At 44.3% G+C, this 17,190-nt stretch overlaps 1 protein-coding gene across 1 annotated transcript in view; it reads right to left on the reverse strand.

Annotated features, from left to right (window-relative positions):
• Positions 1 to 2,334: 2,334 nt before the first annotated feature.
• Positions 2,335 to 17,190, reverse strand: part of LOC128740963 (protein turtle) — a 60,967-nt gene continuing 46,111 nt past the window's right edge. The window contains exons 7-10 of the mRNA XM_053836538.1: positions 17,043 to 17,123; positions 16,140 to 16,553; positions 4,120 to 4,186; positions 2,335 to 3,928 (exon numbers count right to left, since the gene is read on the reverse strand). Of these exons, the coding sequence (XP_053692513.1) occupies positions 2,335 to 3,928; positions 4,120 to 4,186; positions 16,140 to 16,553; positions 17,043 to 17,123 (2,156 nt within the window). The remainder of the gene's footprint in view (positions 3,929 to 4,119; positions 4,187 to 16,139; positions 16,554 to 17,042; positions 17,124 to 17,190) is intronic.

Here is a 17,190-nt window from a genome sequence, read left to right on the forward strand (position 1 = left end):
GAGAACCTTGAGTCTTTCTGCATAGCTCACTCACGAGGCAAACAACTCGCGAGCAACCAGCTGCCCGTGAGACTAGCGGCACACTGGGATACAGATTTTGCATTACTTGTTGTTTTCTTCTTCATCTCCATTACGCCCTCGATTCTATCACGCGGGTGGGAGTGCAAGCCCTCGCGAGTGATCGGTATCAGCAGCTCGTGCTGCAATGACAAGCGAGAGCGACAACCGTGGCTGTTAGCACACACTCACTTTGGTAAAAACTCGTACCAGAGCATGAATAAATAACAGCGAGAATCCGAAAGGATACTTATGCCGGCGCGTTCGTTAGAACGCTTACGCATATACGAGGAAAATAAATCACACGAGTGTGGGCTTCGCAACACTAATACAGACAGCGCGATTAATAAAAATTTGTATTTCTATAGCTCACACTCTTCCAAAATGAACGGCCATCATTTTCTTAAGAAGTGTAAATGGAAATTCGAGCTGAAAGGTTTACATCATGGTTTACTTTAAGGATATCAAATTTGTTAAGGTTCAAGCGAATCAAAAGGCTCCCTGACCTGTTTGGCAGAGGAAACTCTGACACATTTTTTTTCTAAAACGCAATTGAACGAAATTGCACTAACAGCTTGTCGTCACTGGTTTGGGGAGCAAAAAGTGTGCTTACATTTGATTGGCTGGCGTAATAATTATGACAATGCTTAAAGCTTATCCACTTTGCAATACAAGCATTTCTAAAGTAAAATTCTTCCACTAAATTATTCAAATCGAAGAATATTTTGAGAATTTACCAAATAACTATCGTCCAAACCTTGACCACTTTTTCATGATAATCGCATTTTTTCATCTTCCATTCATGATTTTCTGTAAGAATTATCTAAGGATGATGAGCCCTGATAGCCACAAGGTTACCGAGTCTGCCTTAACAAATGGTCGTTGGTTCGAAACTTAGTAGAATCTGACCATTCCATGTTAAGTGACTTTAGCACGGGTTTATTTTCAGGCCCCTCTACATATTTCCTTTCTACTGAATTCTACATTTTATCAACAATGAAGCCTCTAGCCGCCAGCCGGACATAGTTATAAGAATGGTACTTGCTCGAGGTGTGAATGAAACCTCTATTCCAAAGGCAAATCATAACTAGCGTCCGCACTTTCTACATTGTTTTTCACTGTTCGTTCGGTGTCTGTATAGTCTGTGGTAATACTAAAAACACAGCACGAGGGGATACAGTGTTTCTCTGAAAAGTACCGGTGCATTTCACACTCGATTTCGGCAAGTCAAAAGTGTTTATTTTGGAATACTATTGCGCCTCGCCAAGCTTTGCTACAAAAAACGTTCAATTTCACACGAAATTTGGTTGAAATACGAGTTTCAAATCCACTCATTCTGATCTGATTACAACCCTGATCTAATATGCGCATGCAAAGCATAACATTTGATTAGAGTTTTGAATAGAAATTCTAATCAGAATGGGTTTGATCAAAAAGTAGAATCAAGGCACCTGATTAGTTAGAAACCTTTTACAGAAAGAAAACTATTAGTTTTCAAAGCAAAGAATCTCACAGCCTACTAATTTTTCACCTTTACCCAACCTCAAAAACACTTCATTGCGTTTCGGCAACATCCCCGTCTGTACACACCACTCTGTGCTGCTTGCTTGCTTGTTTACTTGCTTACTTGTTTGCTGTTAGTGATGAACTTTTTTGTTTTGTTGACTATAATTACTTCCGGTGTGTGTTACCTATAGGTCTATACTTAGAGCTGCCGGTTGCTCAATTTGTTGCTCGATTGTGTCGGCCTGCCGCTTCATTTCGGGTTCGCTTTCGTTTAAACGCTAGTTTACTACCCCCTGCGCTTACTGCAGTAAGGGATTAATTCGTATTTTCGTAATTCACCAAATATGTGTTTGTTTGTGTAGGTGTCTGTAGGTATGCGGTGTGCTTCACTGGGTTCTGGTTTCTCCGAAACCAAGCTATCGTTTTCCCCCACAATCACGTATTCATCCCAATTTTTTTTACATAACTATTATAAAAGTCTTTAACATGTGTTATCCTTTTTTTTGTCCTTATTTTTTGAGTGTTTCCTAAACGTTTTCGCCGATCGATCAGCGCGCTTTTGGCGTAGACAAACTGGCAGAAATGTGCCACTCTGCTGTGTTTTTTATATATAGATCCATTCACTTTTTTTTGTTTCATTTCATTAATTAGATATTGCTATAGTTATTGGATAAGTCGAGTCTTATTAATCAATAGCACGTTCGTTCGTTTCGGAAGCTCCCTTAAAAATGTTTTTAACTGTGTGTCGTTTGCCGTTATTCTGCCGTTATCTCAGCAGGAACTTTCCAGCTCGATTACCCGACTGGCATCCAGGGTGTGGCTGAGTCCGTCTTGCTGCTGCTGTTGTCGCTTTCGCCATTCGTAGAATTCCTCCTTCATAGCTTCGACCCGAGCGTCGATGTTGTCGTAGCGTGACTGGCCTCGCTTGCGAGTGCCAATGGTGATTCCTCCGGTACCGGTGGTACCGGTTCCACCTAGCGACAGACCAGCCGCGTTCCACAGTAGATCGCTGGACGTAGACGGAAGCGTCATCAGATGGTGGAAATCGTCTCGCATCATTCCGGTCGGCGTCGAAGCCGTTGGAGTGGGCGTCGATGGATCGAACTCGTAATGACCATCGACACTGCCGACGTCTGCAGCGTTGTTGATGTTGGCCTTTTCGGAGGCCATGTTCAGTCTTGTGATCAGCTCCAACCAGTGGGACATTGAGTATGGCGGATGGTCGAAGCGACCGCCACCGTAGGACAGCGGAGCCGTATGGTGTAAGCTCGGTGGCGGAGGAGGCGGTCGATACGGCGGAAGATATCGCCATTCACGAAGTAGATTATTGCTAACTTGGAAGCTGTTGGTCTGCTGAGTGTTGTTGGAGGTATTCTTACTGCCGAAGCCACTGGAGCTGGAGTAGCTCTGCGGTGAGGCTTCCAGTGTTGCACTCAGTGGAGTTGTACTAAGATTCAGATTCAACATTGGAGATCGCAGTTCCGGTATCGCCCTTGTCAGACTTCTTGGCATAAGCCGAGGATGATAGCGGGAAAATTTCGGTCTATTACTGTACGTATGGCTGTGGAAGGGCACATTCTGGTACAGATTATGATGGTAGTATCGGGAACTTGGCACGTGCACCGGTACAAAGCCATTAGAAAAATGCCGCGAGGTGTTGTGCAAACTACCCAACAACGGTAGCTCATGCTGGTAGCCAGCATAATTATACCGATGAGCGGATGCAGCGCTCTGCGGGGTTGGATATGACCGGTCCGCCGAGCTCAGATGATGAACCGAACTGAGATCACTGAAGTACAATGGTGACCAAGGCGAGTTGACGACCTGCGGGCTCGAGGTGGCCGGCGAGCTTGCCACTACCTTGGAAATCCGCGAAGGTGTCGTGTACAACGACTGGTTCACCATCGGAGCAGGTACACTGGAACTTATCGTAGTAAGATGGAGACCTTCCGGCATTGTGTTGGTGTACAGCGAATGAGCCGGCAGCTGTGGTTCCGCCATAACGAATCCATCCTCCGACCGTAAGCTCAACTGACTGGGGCAAGTTACCAACGGACGTCTCCACGAAGCCCTCGTAAGTGATAGGCGTTTCGGCAAGAAACCTCCATCATCACTGCTACTGCAGTATGAAACTATACTATTTCTCAACGATACGATCCCGTCGACGGCATCCTGCGGCAGCACGAACCGCCCATCCGCTGAGCGATGAATCTGACCCAAATTAGTGGACTGATCACCGGTGAATTTGTTCGAATAGATACTGTCACAGTTTTGGCACCTCCCCGGAGGCCATATCCAGTGCATGATGGCGATCAAGATGCTCAGGCCAGGCAATCGGCTGGCTTTGCTTCCTCCATGTAGATATCTGCGAATGAAAACCAGCTCAGTTAGTCATTGTTTTCTAGTCAAAAGCCATACGCCGTTCGAAGGGATCGCAGATTACCTTTAGCTCTAACTTTTTGAGTAATTCAAAACGGGAAGGCATGAGAGTTTGTGAAAAAGTAATTGTTAGTGGGAGGATAATCGGAGAATTGTTAGTACGTTTTTCACGCTTACCTTCTTAAAGGCACCGGCTGTCTCAGGGCATTCCGATCCGTGATCCGTGCTGTTACCATGTTGAGTTCTGTAATCGGATAATTTCTACACGTTAACGGAGGCGGTAATATCGAGCCATTCTTTCCCGCCAGCGCCGGGCTGCGCCAGTGGAACGAGCTCGCGTGGCGGGACAAGAGATGAAGCTGCTCGTGTCACAAAAATGGAATCGAATAAATGGCACTCATCAAGGCGTATACCCGTTTTTTCTGTTGTTTTTTTTAAATCTTTTCTCACATGGTTATACATGTGGTTACAATTGATACGTTCTGTTTTTTTCCTTGCTTGTGCGTGAATGAACTTACCTGGCTGGGTATACGATTTATGAATATGAAAAAATTAAAACTAAAATCCTTATGGTAATGCGGCGCTAGTGAAAACTCTTTAACGTTGACATAATTTACTATCGAAGGAACCATTGGATTATGAAACAAACTTTCTAAAATGGGGGATCATACATATAGCAACCTAAAATTTAGAAAAAACTCACTTAAAAATTTAATTTGTAAAGTACAGGAGCGTTTGGTGAGAAGAATGGTAAACTGGATGATACTGGAAAATATCGATATGAAGCCATTGGGTACATTGGGTCGTTCAATGGCAGGTGAGACTCCAACCCACCCTCAGTTGGTACCCAAGTGTTCTGGCAGTTAAACTACAATCGCACCTTTCTATTAGATAGCCTCATATCAAATATCATATATTGTCCCTATTATGCGAGTCGCGGCAGGATAGAGCCGGCACAAAAAAATTAACTCATGTACAACTTATTTTTTGCCCCCCAATTTCGAAGGGGAGCGAGTGACTTTAAAAATAAGCCGCAAGGTGACCGAGTCTGCCTCGACAAACGAGGAGTCGTGGGTTCGAATCTTAGCAGAATCAGGCCATTCGATTTTAAGTGATTTTAGCATGGGTTTATTGTCTGATTTCTTCACTTTCCCCCTCAAACTGAATTCTGCAAATACCAATCAATGAACTGACTTACACAAAAGTCCAAGTTATACGCAAATATAATTACTCGCCGCATTTCTATCAAGTTCTATAAAGCGTGATCGAAAAATAGTAAAAGCATATAAGAAAAAGAGAGTGAAAACATCGGTACTCAAGCACGGATAACAAGTAGTTTGCTCACTCTATAGTAATGCTGCGAAAAGAATGAAGTGCGGAATACAGAAAAAACACCTGGACGATATCATAATAGACCAAACATACAGGTTACAGGAACTAATATGCAGGGTACAACACTTAGTGCTTAAACTGGTAACGAGGGGGAGAGCGGTAAAATATACAGAATCCACAGAAGTATTTTCTTTTCTCCCTTGCTCTCTTTTTCACCTTTCGCATCTCTCTCTCTCTCTCTCTCTCTCTGTCACTTTCTATCTATCTGTCGGTCTCTATCTCTCTCTTCTTACAACCATTTCTCTTTCCCTCTATCTGTCTCTTTCTAATCATATCTCTAACCCCAATTTCACTCTATCTGAATGTATCTCGCATCCCACAATTCTCTCTAACCATTTTTATGTTTGTTCTAACACTACTCTCTTTCCCTGCATCTCTCCTTCTCTTCCTCCCTCTATTCCTTTCTCCACCTCCTTTTTTGTCTACCTTTATCTTTCTCACTCCTGCTCTCTTTTCATTCATTTTTCTCTTTCTTCTCTCTTTTTCCATCAATTGCTTCCTCTCTATCTCCTTTTCATCTATCTCTCTCGAGATCTTTGAAAACCTCCTGGCGGCAGCTGTTAAACCGTTCAATTACCTGACGGCCCACTCTTCAAAAGTCTTTAAAACTTTTTGGATTATTATTCAACGTGCCCACGCATTTCCCAGCTAGCATTTTCATATGTATATAATAAATCGTATTCGATGCGCAAAATTGGCATATCCGTACTATTTTGGAGGCGATACGGCTATATGAGTATTTATATACTACTAATTGAGCCCGAATCTTACGATCCGGAAAATATAAATGTCTGTTAAGAACTCAGAAAACTGCGGATACATTTCGTTGGCCAGTGTTTGTGAAGTTGTTTATTCTTTCTATTAGTTCTTTGAGTTCTTATATTGCATAATATAGCTCTAAGATGTTGGACATTTTGGATTTTATTTGACTAAATAAAACTAAATAAGCGGGCAATATGGCTCTTTGGTGTGAGGGGCTCTGAACCGTCCATTGTCTGTCGCAAACCGATTCATATGGTCGGTGTTAAGTCAGACAGAACCGAGTGGCAAAATTCTGACTTCGAGAATAACGCATTCAGTTTGCTGGATTCGAAATCATCTTCTAACTCTGGCTGTTTGCAACATTTATGTGGTCTGATTAGAGTAAAATGTTGCTAAGAAAACTCTTGATCGTTTGCTATCATTAACTCATTTTTTAAAATGATGCGACTTGGTCCGGTCTGATTTAACACCGACCATACGATATCGCGACAAGCAATCGAGTCGAGTAGTCGAATCAAGTAATCGGGTCAAACAGTTGGGTCGAACAGTCAATTCGAGCAGTCAAATCGAGCAGTTCAATCAAGCTGTTCATTCAAGCAGTCCGGTCGAGCAGTTGAGTCGATCAGTCGAGTCGAGCAGCTGAATCGAGTGGTCGAGTCGAGCAGTCAAGTCGAGCAGTTAAGTCGAGTATTCCAGTCGAGCAGTTTTTTCGCGCAGTTGAGTCGAGTAGTCCAGTTGCTCGAACTCCAGCTAAGTCGAGCAGTTTATTCGAGCAGTTAAGTCGAGCTGTCGAATCAAACAGTTATGTCAAGCAGTCGAGTCGAGCAGTCGGGTTGAGTAGCTAAGTCGAGCAGTCTAGGCGAGCTGTTGAATCAATCTGTCAGTTGAGTCGACCAATCAAATCGAGCAGTCTAGTCGAGCAGTTGAATCGAGCAATCGGGTTGAGCAGCCGTTTCGAATAGTCCAATCGAGTAGTTGAGTCAAGCAGTTCATTCGAGCAGTCGAGTCGAGCAATTGAGTCGAGCAGTCCAGTCGAGCAGTGGAATCATGCAGTTGAATCGAGCAGTTGAGTCGAGCATCGAATCGAACAGTTGGGTCGAGCAGATGAATCATGCTCTCCAGTCAAGCATCCCAGTCGAGCAGTACAATCAAACAGTCCAATCGAGCAGTTCAATCGTGCAGTTAAGTCGAGCAGTCGGGTCGAGCAGTAAGTCAAGCAAATGTGTCAAGTAGTCGCATCGAGTAGTCCACTCGAGCAGTTAAATTGAGCTGTTCAGTCAAGCAGTCAAGTCAATCTGTGCAATCAAGCAGTTGAGTCGAGCAGTCGAATCGAACAGTTCAGTCGAGCAGTTCAATTAAGCAGTTCAGTCGAGCAATCAAATCGAGCAGTCTAATCGACCAGTCCAGTCGAGCAGTCTAGTCAACCAGTTGAGCAATCGAGCAGTCCAGCAGCCGACCACCAGTGAGGTGACTGAGAATACAACCCATTGCTACGAAAGCATGACGTCCTGTCAGGGAGCTGTTTTTAGTTACCGATAAGTCTCTTATGACGTCTTGTCAGAGACCTGGTTTTCGGTACAGACATAAGCCTCTTATATAAATAGATAATAATATCCGATTAAGCACGACTCGCTTCGTAATGCTATACAATTCTGTGCTGAAAATCGTATGTATGTCAGTTATTATCATTATATACGATAGAAAATCAAGTTGAACTCACTTTATCACTGACTTTAGTTACGATTTCGAATTTGTTAGGAGATATTTATGATAATTTTCGTACACTGGTATACGAGTTGGCGCTAGCTGGGTACGTCTTTGATTGAAGTCAAGCAGCATACGAAACAGTCGATCGAGACCAGCTACGGCAGATAATGGCATGAAAAAAAAAGAGGTTCAAAGGTGACAAACGTACACCTCCCACGGACAGTCACCGTTCACGGCGACACGAACAGGAAGTGAGTTCGTGTTTTTGGAATTGCTGGTGACCGCGGACAACAACACTAGTAAAGAGATCCAACGGCGCATTCGAGCAGCAAATCAGGCCTACTTTGTCCTTCGCAAAACGCTACTATCAAGAAGCATCGCCGTACGGAATCCCTCTACAAAGCTTTATAGAGTTGATGTCCTTGTTATGTTCAAGTGGAAGGTTCTGCAGACGACAAACCCCATATAGGCACTAGGAACAGAGGAGCCCAAAGCGACTTGCTACGCCTGAGACGCCTGGAAAATTGGCGATGAGTGGCCTACGGTCGAGTTATATGAATACGACTGCTTGAAACAGCACGGGTCATTCGACTCGATGCTGACGACGATGACATGAAACTATTGGGAAGGGGCTTTCGCATTTTTTCCAAGATTTTAACATCCTTTTAAAGAGAAATAGGAAGTAATTTTGTTGCAGTTCTCTAAGAGCAGCAATAAATTAATTGAAATGCTCGACAGCTTGGTTTCGACATACCACCATACATACATGACCTTTGTTCCGTAATTACAGGAAGTCAAATCCGGCCAAAACAGCACGGCACTACCGTGTTACTTCAGGCAAGCTCCTTGATTTCTACTTTGACGTAGGTTTCGTAGTCAATCCAACTTCATCAGCATCGTAATGTACAGTTGCCGGGATCGTGTTTTGACCATATTGTTCTATATATCGTCGCGATTTTTAAGCTTAATGCATGGCTGTAGACGGCATTCATAGCTTTTTTGTGACATCTCAGAAGGACAGGTTGAGGTTCCTCTTGAACGACTATTTTTGACGTCGTTACGGTTTTTAGCTTTCGATTTTTCCCCGCGAACAAGGCTTCTCGGTTGTCGATAAACGTTTCTCGAACTCTTTTTACTATGTTCGTGGCAGTCAAACCAGTCAAACGTTTCGTTTATGTCTGAACACGCCAGTGTGTTCTGATAAAAAGGCCCGTCAGAAAAATTTATACGATCCCAATATAGCTTATGACGGTCCTTTTCTAAGACGGGATCTGGTTTGTAATGGTAATTTGGCACATCTTCTTTCAACAAACTAGTCAAACACAGGCCCGGCAAACATGTCATTTGAAGAGTGGCTTTTTAGACCATTGAGGCTACAGTCCAAGATAGGTGAGCCCTTGAGCCATAACCGAGTCTGCCTTAATAAGCGTGTAATCGTGGGTTCGAATCTTAGTAGATACAAGCCATTCGATGTTAAGGGATTATAGGGTGGGTTTATTATCAGATCCCACCACATCCTCCCATCAAACTGAACCCTGCATTTACCAACAATGAAGCCTCTTGCCGGGGCAAGCTATGAGGGTGGTACTGGCTCGAGGTGCGTAATGAAATGTCTTATCCATTGGAAATTGCATGCTAGATGGAGTCAGTAGGATTCATGCACTAGCCCCGTAACTGTCCTGTACTCTAATAGCCGGCTGTGAAGTCTGTCGATAAAGAAGGGTCAAGTCTTAGAAAGACGTTTAAGCCCAAGGCTTTGCTTTCCATTGGAAAATTACGAATATAACCCTAGTCCTAGATAACTTCCTCCAAAGCGAGATAGGTGAGAAGTAGTGGAAGTATAAAATAAAAAAGGGTGCAAATACCAGCGCTTAAGCACATATAATAAGCACAGATGATACTGTAAAAAGAACGAAGAAAGGAACTCAGAAAAAAACACTTGGACGATACCACAATAAATCAAAAATGCCTATCGCCAATGATTTGATTGAAGATTTTCAAATTGTCGGCGAAGGATAACCGGAGAGCATTTAGTTTAAAATTCACATCATTGACGTATAAAAGGAAAATCAACGGTCCTAGGTGGCTGCCTTGCGAAATACCAGATAGAACGGAAAATTCATCAGAAATAATATTACAAATTTTCACTACCAGCCGACGAGTAGTGTGATGGCAACATAACCAGCTGAAAACTCTGCCACTGAATCTTAAATCATTCTCTTTCTCTCTACATCGAACTCACTTTTACTCAAATCTTTGAATGTTATTGCATTCTTTTTCAAGATCAAGTTTATAAAACAAATAATGCAGGACTTTTTTCATTTTTTTAACACTGTACTACGTTTAATTTTTTTCAGTTCATTCAATTTTCATTTTTCACAAAAACGCAATTGTTCCACCATAAGAAAGTAACCAGTGAAACTAACTGAGCTTTCAGAACCTTCTGGCAGCAACTATAAAACCGTTCAACAGCCCGTTAGCCTTCTCTTGAGTAGGCTTCAAAAGCAAGTTAGATTAAGTATAATACTAAGTCTACTTTAACACTTTTTGGGCTATTATTCAACGTGGCTCCGCATCTCATCTTTATTGACTTCAAAGCAGCATACGATACAGTCTATCGGGATCATCTATGGCAGATAATGCACGAACACAATTTTCCCGGAAAAATTGATTATTGGATACATTGGATCGAGTGTTATGTCCCGTGCGCATCTCGGGGACTCTCTCGAATCCCTTTGAGACGACTATCCTGCGTGCTTTTCAACAACGCTCTTGAGGAAGTGATTTAAAGAGCGGGCATTATTGAAACGACAGGCACAATTTTTTTTGAAAAGGTAAACAATTCCTTGCATTTACAGATGACTTTGAGATCATAGCCAGGTACTTTGCGGTGGCGGACGCAATCTGCACCAGGCTGAAAGCGCGTTCTAGGAGGGGAGGCTCAAAGGAGACAAACGCGGACCTCCCACAGACGGCCACCATTTGACGGCGACGAACTAGAGGTGATAGATGAGCTCGCGTATTTGGGATTGCTTGTGACCGCGGACTACAAAGAAGCTCCCAACAAACACCGAAGCTGAATTAAAATGCTACTGATTTGGTTACAGCTGATTCAACTCTGAGAACAAGTGGTAGACGCTGCGGTAGAGATTATTTTTTGGCTGCATAAAGGTTGATGAGACGTTGATTAAGCGGCTGAAAAACCACTGCAAAACTATTTCTCGTTCTAAAAATAGAATTGACAGCATTGCGCAAATTGGTTATTTAAAATACGCAAAAGCCTCTATTAAGCTCCATTGCAGCTTTGAAAGCAGCTACCCAAGTGACAATTTCAAGCTGATCAAACGTTTTTTAGCTGAATTTTTTCAACCTGCGGCTGAACTATGGTTTAGTTTTAGAAATAAAAACCTTTTTTCAGCTCTCAGCTCAGCTAGGCTGGTAAACGGCTGAATAATGCGTACCGTCGGTGCCTTGTGCACGTGTAGGCATAAAATAGACCCTACAGTGGTTCATAGCCTCTTATTCAGCAACTCCTATTCCTACCGCCTCGTGGTACCAGCCGGGATACGAGCAACTTTGGTGGAGATCGGGTAACCAACCCCGGTGGAAGCCAAGGTCGTATGCTGACAGGAAAGGAGGGCTCTTTCGAGCTTCGTTGGCCCTCCGGCGAAACAGGGGGTTGGTGTAGCAGGCTTTGCAAGCCGTCACCACGAAAAATATTAAAGCATGGAACGAAGAACAAATATATTCTTACTGGAACAATCGGAATAGACCCACGCGACGAAAAAGGACTATGGATTGGAAACTCGGGACGTGGAACTGCCGATCTCTCAACTTCCAAGGGAGCACTCGAGTGCTCTCCGACGTATTGAAGAGCCGCAAGTTCGACGTCGTAGCGCTGCAGGAGGTGTGCTGGAAGAGCTCAACGGTACGTACGTTCAGAGATGGACATACCATCTACCAGAGCTGCGGCAACACACACGAGCTGGGTACAGCTTTCATAGTGATGGGCGAGATGCGGAAACGGGTGATTGGGTGGTGGCCAATCAATCCTCGAATGTGCAGGTTGAGAATCAAGGGCCGATTCTTCAACATAAGCATCATCAACGTGCACAGCCCTCACCTCAGAAGTACCAATGACGACAAGGATGAATTCTACGCGCAGTTGGAGAGTGAATACGACCGCTGCCCAAAACATGATATCAAGATCGTCATCGGGGATTTCAATGCTCAGGTCGGCCAGGAGGAGGAATACAAACCGGTGATTGGAAGGTTCAGTGCACACCAGCGAACCAATGAAATGGGCCTAAGACTTATCGACTTTGCCGCCTCCAAGAATATGGCCGTACGTAGTACCTTTTTCCAGCACAGAATCCACCATAAGTACACCTGGAGGTCACCAAATCAGACAGAATCACAGATCGACCACGTTTTGATCGACAGTCGGCACTTCTCAGACATTATCGACGTCAGATCCTATCGAAGCGCTAACGTTGACTCGGACCACTACCTAGTGATGGTTAAGATGCGCCCAAGACTCTCCATTGTGAACAACATTCGGTACCGACGCCAGCCTCGGTTAGATCTCGCGCGGCTGAAGCAGCCAGACGTCGCCGCAAACTACGCGCATTCACTCGAAGCTGCACTGCCGGAAGAGGACGAGCTGGACGAAGCCCCTCTCGAGGACTGTTGGAACACTATCAAAACAGCCATCAGCAGTGTAGCGGAGAGCTCCATCGGGCATGTGGCCCGGAATCAGCGGAACGATTGGTTTGACGATGAATGTAGGAGGGTGATGGATGAGGAGAACGCTGCGCGGGCGGCCAAGATGCGCAGTGCCACACGTCAGAACGTGGAAAGACACAAACAGAAGAAGATGCAGCGAAACCAAATCTTTCGGGAGAAAAAGCGCAACCTGGAAGAGCAGGAATATGCGGAGTTGGAGCGGCTGCATCGTTCTCAGGAAACGCGGAAGTTCTACCAGAAACTGAACGGACCCCGCAAAGGCTTTGTGCCGCGAGCCGAAATGTGTCGGGATAAAACTGGCAGTATTCTGACGGACGATCGTGAGGTGACGGATAGGTGGAAGCAGCACTTCGACGAACACCTGAATGGCGCCCAGGCGGAAAACCATGGCGGCGGGGAAAGCGATTTCGACGGTGCAGCAAACGGGGAAGAGGTGCCAGCCCCAACGATAGGCGAAGTTAAGGAGGCCATCATGCAGCTAAAGAACAACAAGTCAGCTGGAAAAGATGGCATCGGAGCGGAGCTTATTAAAATGGGACCAGAAAAGCTGGCCGTTTGTCTACACCGACTAATTGTTAGAATTTGGGATACGGAACAGCTACCGGAGGAGTGGAAAGATGGGGTTATCTGCCCGATCTACAAAAAGGGCGACAAGTTGGACTGTGAGAACTATCGAGCGATCACCGTTCTCAATGCCGCTTATAAAGTGCTGTCCCAAATCATTTTCCGCCGTCTATCACCAATTGCGAATAGATTTGTGGGAACTTATCAAGCCGGCTTCGTCGAAGGTCGGTCTACAACGGATCAAATATTTACACTGCGGCAAATCCTCCAAAAGGGCCGTGAATACAGAGTTCCCACGCATCATTTATTCGTTGACTTCAAAGCCGCATATGATACCATCGACCGGAAAGAGCTATGGAAAATCATGGACGAGAACAGCTTCCCCAGGAAGCTCATCAAACTGATTAAATCTACGATGGATGGTACGCAGTGCTGTGTTCGGATTTCGGGTGGATTGTCAAGTTCATTCGAATCACACAGAGGGCTTCGTCAAGGTGATGGTCTTTCATGCCTGCTGTTCAACATAGCGCTACAAGGTGTAATGAACCGAGCGGATATCAACACGCGGGGCACGATATTCAACAAATCTAGTCAATTCGTCTGCTTTGCCGATGACATGGATATTATCGGCAGAACATCTGTGGCGGTGGCTGAACAGTACACCAGACTAAAGCGCGAAGCAGAAAAGATTGGGTTAAAGGTAAATACGTCTAAAACAAAGTACATGCTGGCCAGCGGAACCGAGGCCGAACGACACCGCTTGGGCAGTAGTATATTGATCGACGGCGATGAGTTTGAGGTAGTCGATGAATTTGTCTACCTTGGCTCACTGGTAACGGCGGACAATGATACCAGCCGTGAGATTCGGAGGCGTATTATCAGCGGAAGTCGTGCTTACTATGGGCTCCACAAGCAATTGCGGTCGAGCAGACTAAGTCCCCGTACAAAGTGCACCCTGTACAAGACGCTTATTAGACCGGTTGTTCTCTACGGGCATGAAACATGGACAATGCTCGAGGAGGACCTGCGAGTGCTCGGAGTTTTCGAACGACGAGTGCTAAGAACGATCTTCGGCGGCGTACAGGAGAACGGAGTATGGAGGCGGAGGATGAACCATGAACTCGCACAGCTCTATGGCGAACCCAGTATCCAGAAGGTGGCTAAAGCTGGACGGATGCGATGGGCAGGGCATGTTGCAAGAATGCCGGACAACTACCCTGCAAAGATGGTGTTCGCCTCAAATCCGGTAGGAACAAGACGACCAGGAGCGCAGCGAGCAAGATGGTTAGACCAGGTGGAGCGAGATCTGGCGGAGAGTACTCGGTGTCCGAGGAATTGGAGAGCGGTAGCCCTCAACCGAGTTACATGGAGAAATTTTGTTCAACAGGCTTTGTCTTAGGACGGCAAGCCACCTAAGTAAGTAAGTTTTCAGCTCTTAAACGTCTAAGTTAAACTTCGGGCTTGCTAACAGCTGCTTTGAAGCTGTAATGTAGCTTAATAGAGGCTTATGCGCGTTTTTCAATAACTAAATTGCGCAAAGCTTGAAACAAGGCGCACAGAGGTTATATAAAAGGTGATATAACTGCTTAACAAGTGTTATTTTCTGCCTCAAATGAAATAGGTTGTATAAGTTCTTCAATTTCGGCTGAATAAGTATCGTAGAATTGTTTACATAAATTGTATTCGATGCATATTCAGCTATGGCTGGTCATAATGGCTTTTAAAATGTTTAATCAGCGCATTAATGTTTCTTGGGCTATTAAGGAGATCCAGCGGCGTATTCAAACAGAGAATTTGGGTATACTTTGCCTAGATATAAGTACGAAGCTGTCAATGTACAAAACCCTCATTAGGCCGGTAATTCTTAATGGCCTTGAAGCTCTTGCTGTGTTCGAGCGAAAGGTACTGCGGACATTTTGCGGAGTACAAAGCCCATCGGCACTAGGAACAGAAGGGCCCAAAGCGACTTGAAAGATGTCGGAGATGTTGGAATTTGCCTTTACGAAGGCTTCGTTTTCCATCATCACGCAATCGAACTTCATTAGCATCGTCAAATACAGTCTGCGGGATCGTATTTTAGTAATCTTATTTTGTTTATCGTCGCGATTTGGAATTGCTGCATTTTCATATAGCTGACAGTCCGGCAAATTTTTTTTTTACTCAATGCCTAATTATAGACGACACTCGCAGCTGGTTTTTGACATCTCAGAAGAACCAGCTGACCTCTTGAAAATCTGCTCAAAAATCCGGTTGATTACCTTGAACTGGAACAATTGCGGCTTCAACAACGCCCAGTTCACCATAATCATGACATTAATTGTCTACTTTGTTAGTAAAATATAACTACTTTCCTATATGACCAGTGACTTCAACTGGACCTGATGTATACTGATGTACAGACACACTCATTTTGATTCGATTTTGTTCATTTAACTGTGCCGTCTCAGACAAGCATGATTTGAAAAAGTTATTATGAAACACTTGTGAAGCTGGTTATTATCAATACAATATTACTGAATTTATTTGTGTTTATGATGCTATAAGGGTACTGTATCGTTGGTAGCGAAATGAACTATTTAGCAGTATTGTAGACAATAACTAGCTCTACCAATGTCTCATATTTTTTTCAAATTCAGCTTGTCTGAAGTGTTTTAGTCCAATAAGCATTGTTTCGATTTTGATTCTTGCAAGAACTCTTGATTCACCTTATCATAAATCAATATTAGCCCGGTTCTTCCATAACATCCGAGCAGGTTGCTTTAATAGTTTACTAGTTATACTAAAGATTATCTTCGAAAGTTATGTTCTAAAAGTGAAAAGTTTTCACTAGCGCAATGTTGATTAGTCTATGGATTAGATGAATTATACTACACTACGAGCGACGAAACAAACTAAACTAAACGTGTTAGTGGAAAACATCCAATCAGTTGTTAGCACCTCTCTCTTCTACTGCTCTCACCGGATAGCAAAAGTATACACCCTGACTACGGCCCCAGACTGCGAGCTCGGGCACCCAACGCACTCACCTTTTTCCTGTTTTCTACGCTTGCGCTTGTTGCAGATCTTAACGGCGCAGATCGACAGGATGATGGCCACGATGAAAAACAGGATACCGCCGACGACGCCGGCCGTGATGGCCTTGTGCTTGACCCGCGCCGGCACCGGAAACTTGATCTCCTCGCTCGACTCGTAACTCTTGAGCGAATTGGCCAGCACCCGGAAGTAGTACGTTCGGCCGCCGACCAGGTTCTTCACCAGGTACGAGGTTTCCTCCGGCCGGATTTGACCGCGGTTCAGTGTCTTCCACTGGGCGTCCGTGCGGTACTTGATCGTGTAGAACTGCACCAGATGGGCTCGCTCGAGTGGAACCTGCCACGAGATGAGAAAGCCGTTCGGGATCTCCACCACGGTTACGTTGCGCGGCTGACCGGGTTTCGGACCTGAACCGGACGAAAAAAGGAGGATTAGTATCAAAATGATGATTTCAGTTTCGGTTTGTTTCTAACCCTAAACAGCAAAAGCGGGTCATGCATTCATGGATTAATTTGATGCTGATGAAAATGTGTGTACTTAGAAATGAAATTAAATACCTGTTGGTCGAAAAACAGGAGGGAAAAATGTTGAGCCAGACGAATCGGTTGGAAACAAAATATTGTGATAACTTAGAACGTCTGTAAACGAATCGAAAAGAAGAAAAAAACGAACAGGCCAATGGTGAATGAGATGATGGTTTATGGTCGGTGGTGTAATATCTTAAAGTATTTGTTGCATTATTTTTACTGCTAAATATGATTGTGAGAACGTGCAATGGTGGAGTGCTGATTTAATATGAGCGAGTTTTTTGTGTTGTGTTTTTTTGATGTAACTAAGCGTATGCTAGAAGCCACCTAAGGTGTTTGAACAAACTCCATTGCTCAATGACTTCTTACCCAAGTCATCCGAAGCGTGCTTAAATTCTTTTTCGTTAGGTGCTGCGGTCGTAGTTGATGTTTTCTTCGGTTTTTGGACATCTTATTGAGTTAAAGCATTTGAATAATCACAGAGAGAATGGTCGTTGAACAAATATTACGATTAATG

This window comes from Sabethes cyaneus, chromosome 3 (genome assembly GCF_943734655.1).
Source record: "Sabethes cyaneus chromosome 3, idSabCyanKW18_F2, whole genome shotgun sequence".
In the NCBI taxonomy this organism is placed as follows: Eukaryota; Metazoa; Arthropoda; class Insecta; order Diptera; family Culicidae; genus Sabethes; species Sabethes cyaneus.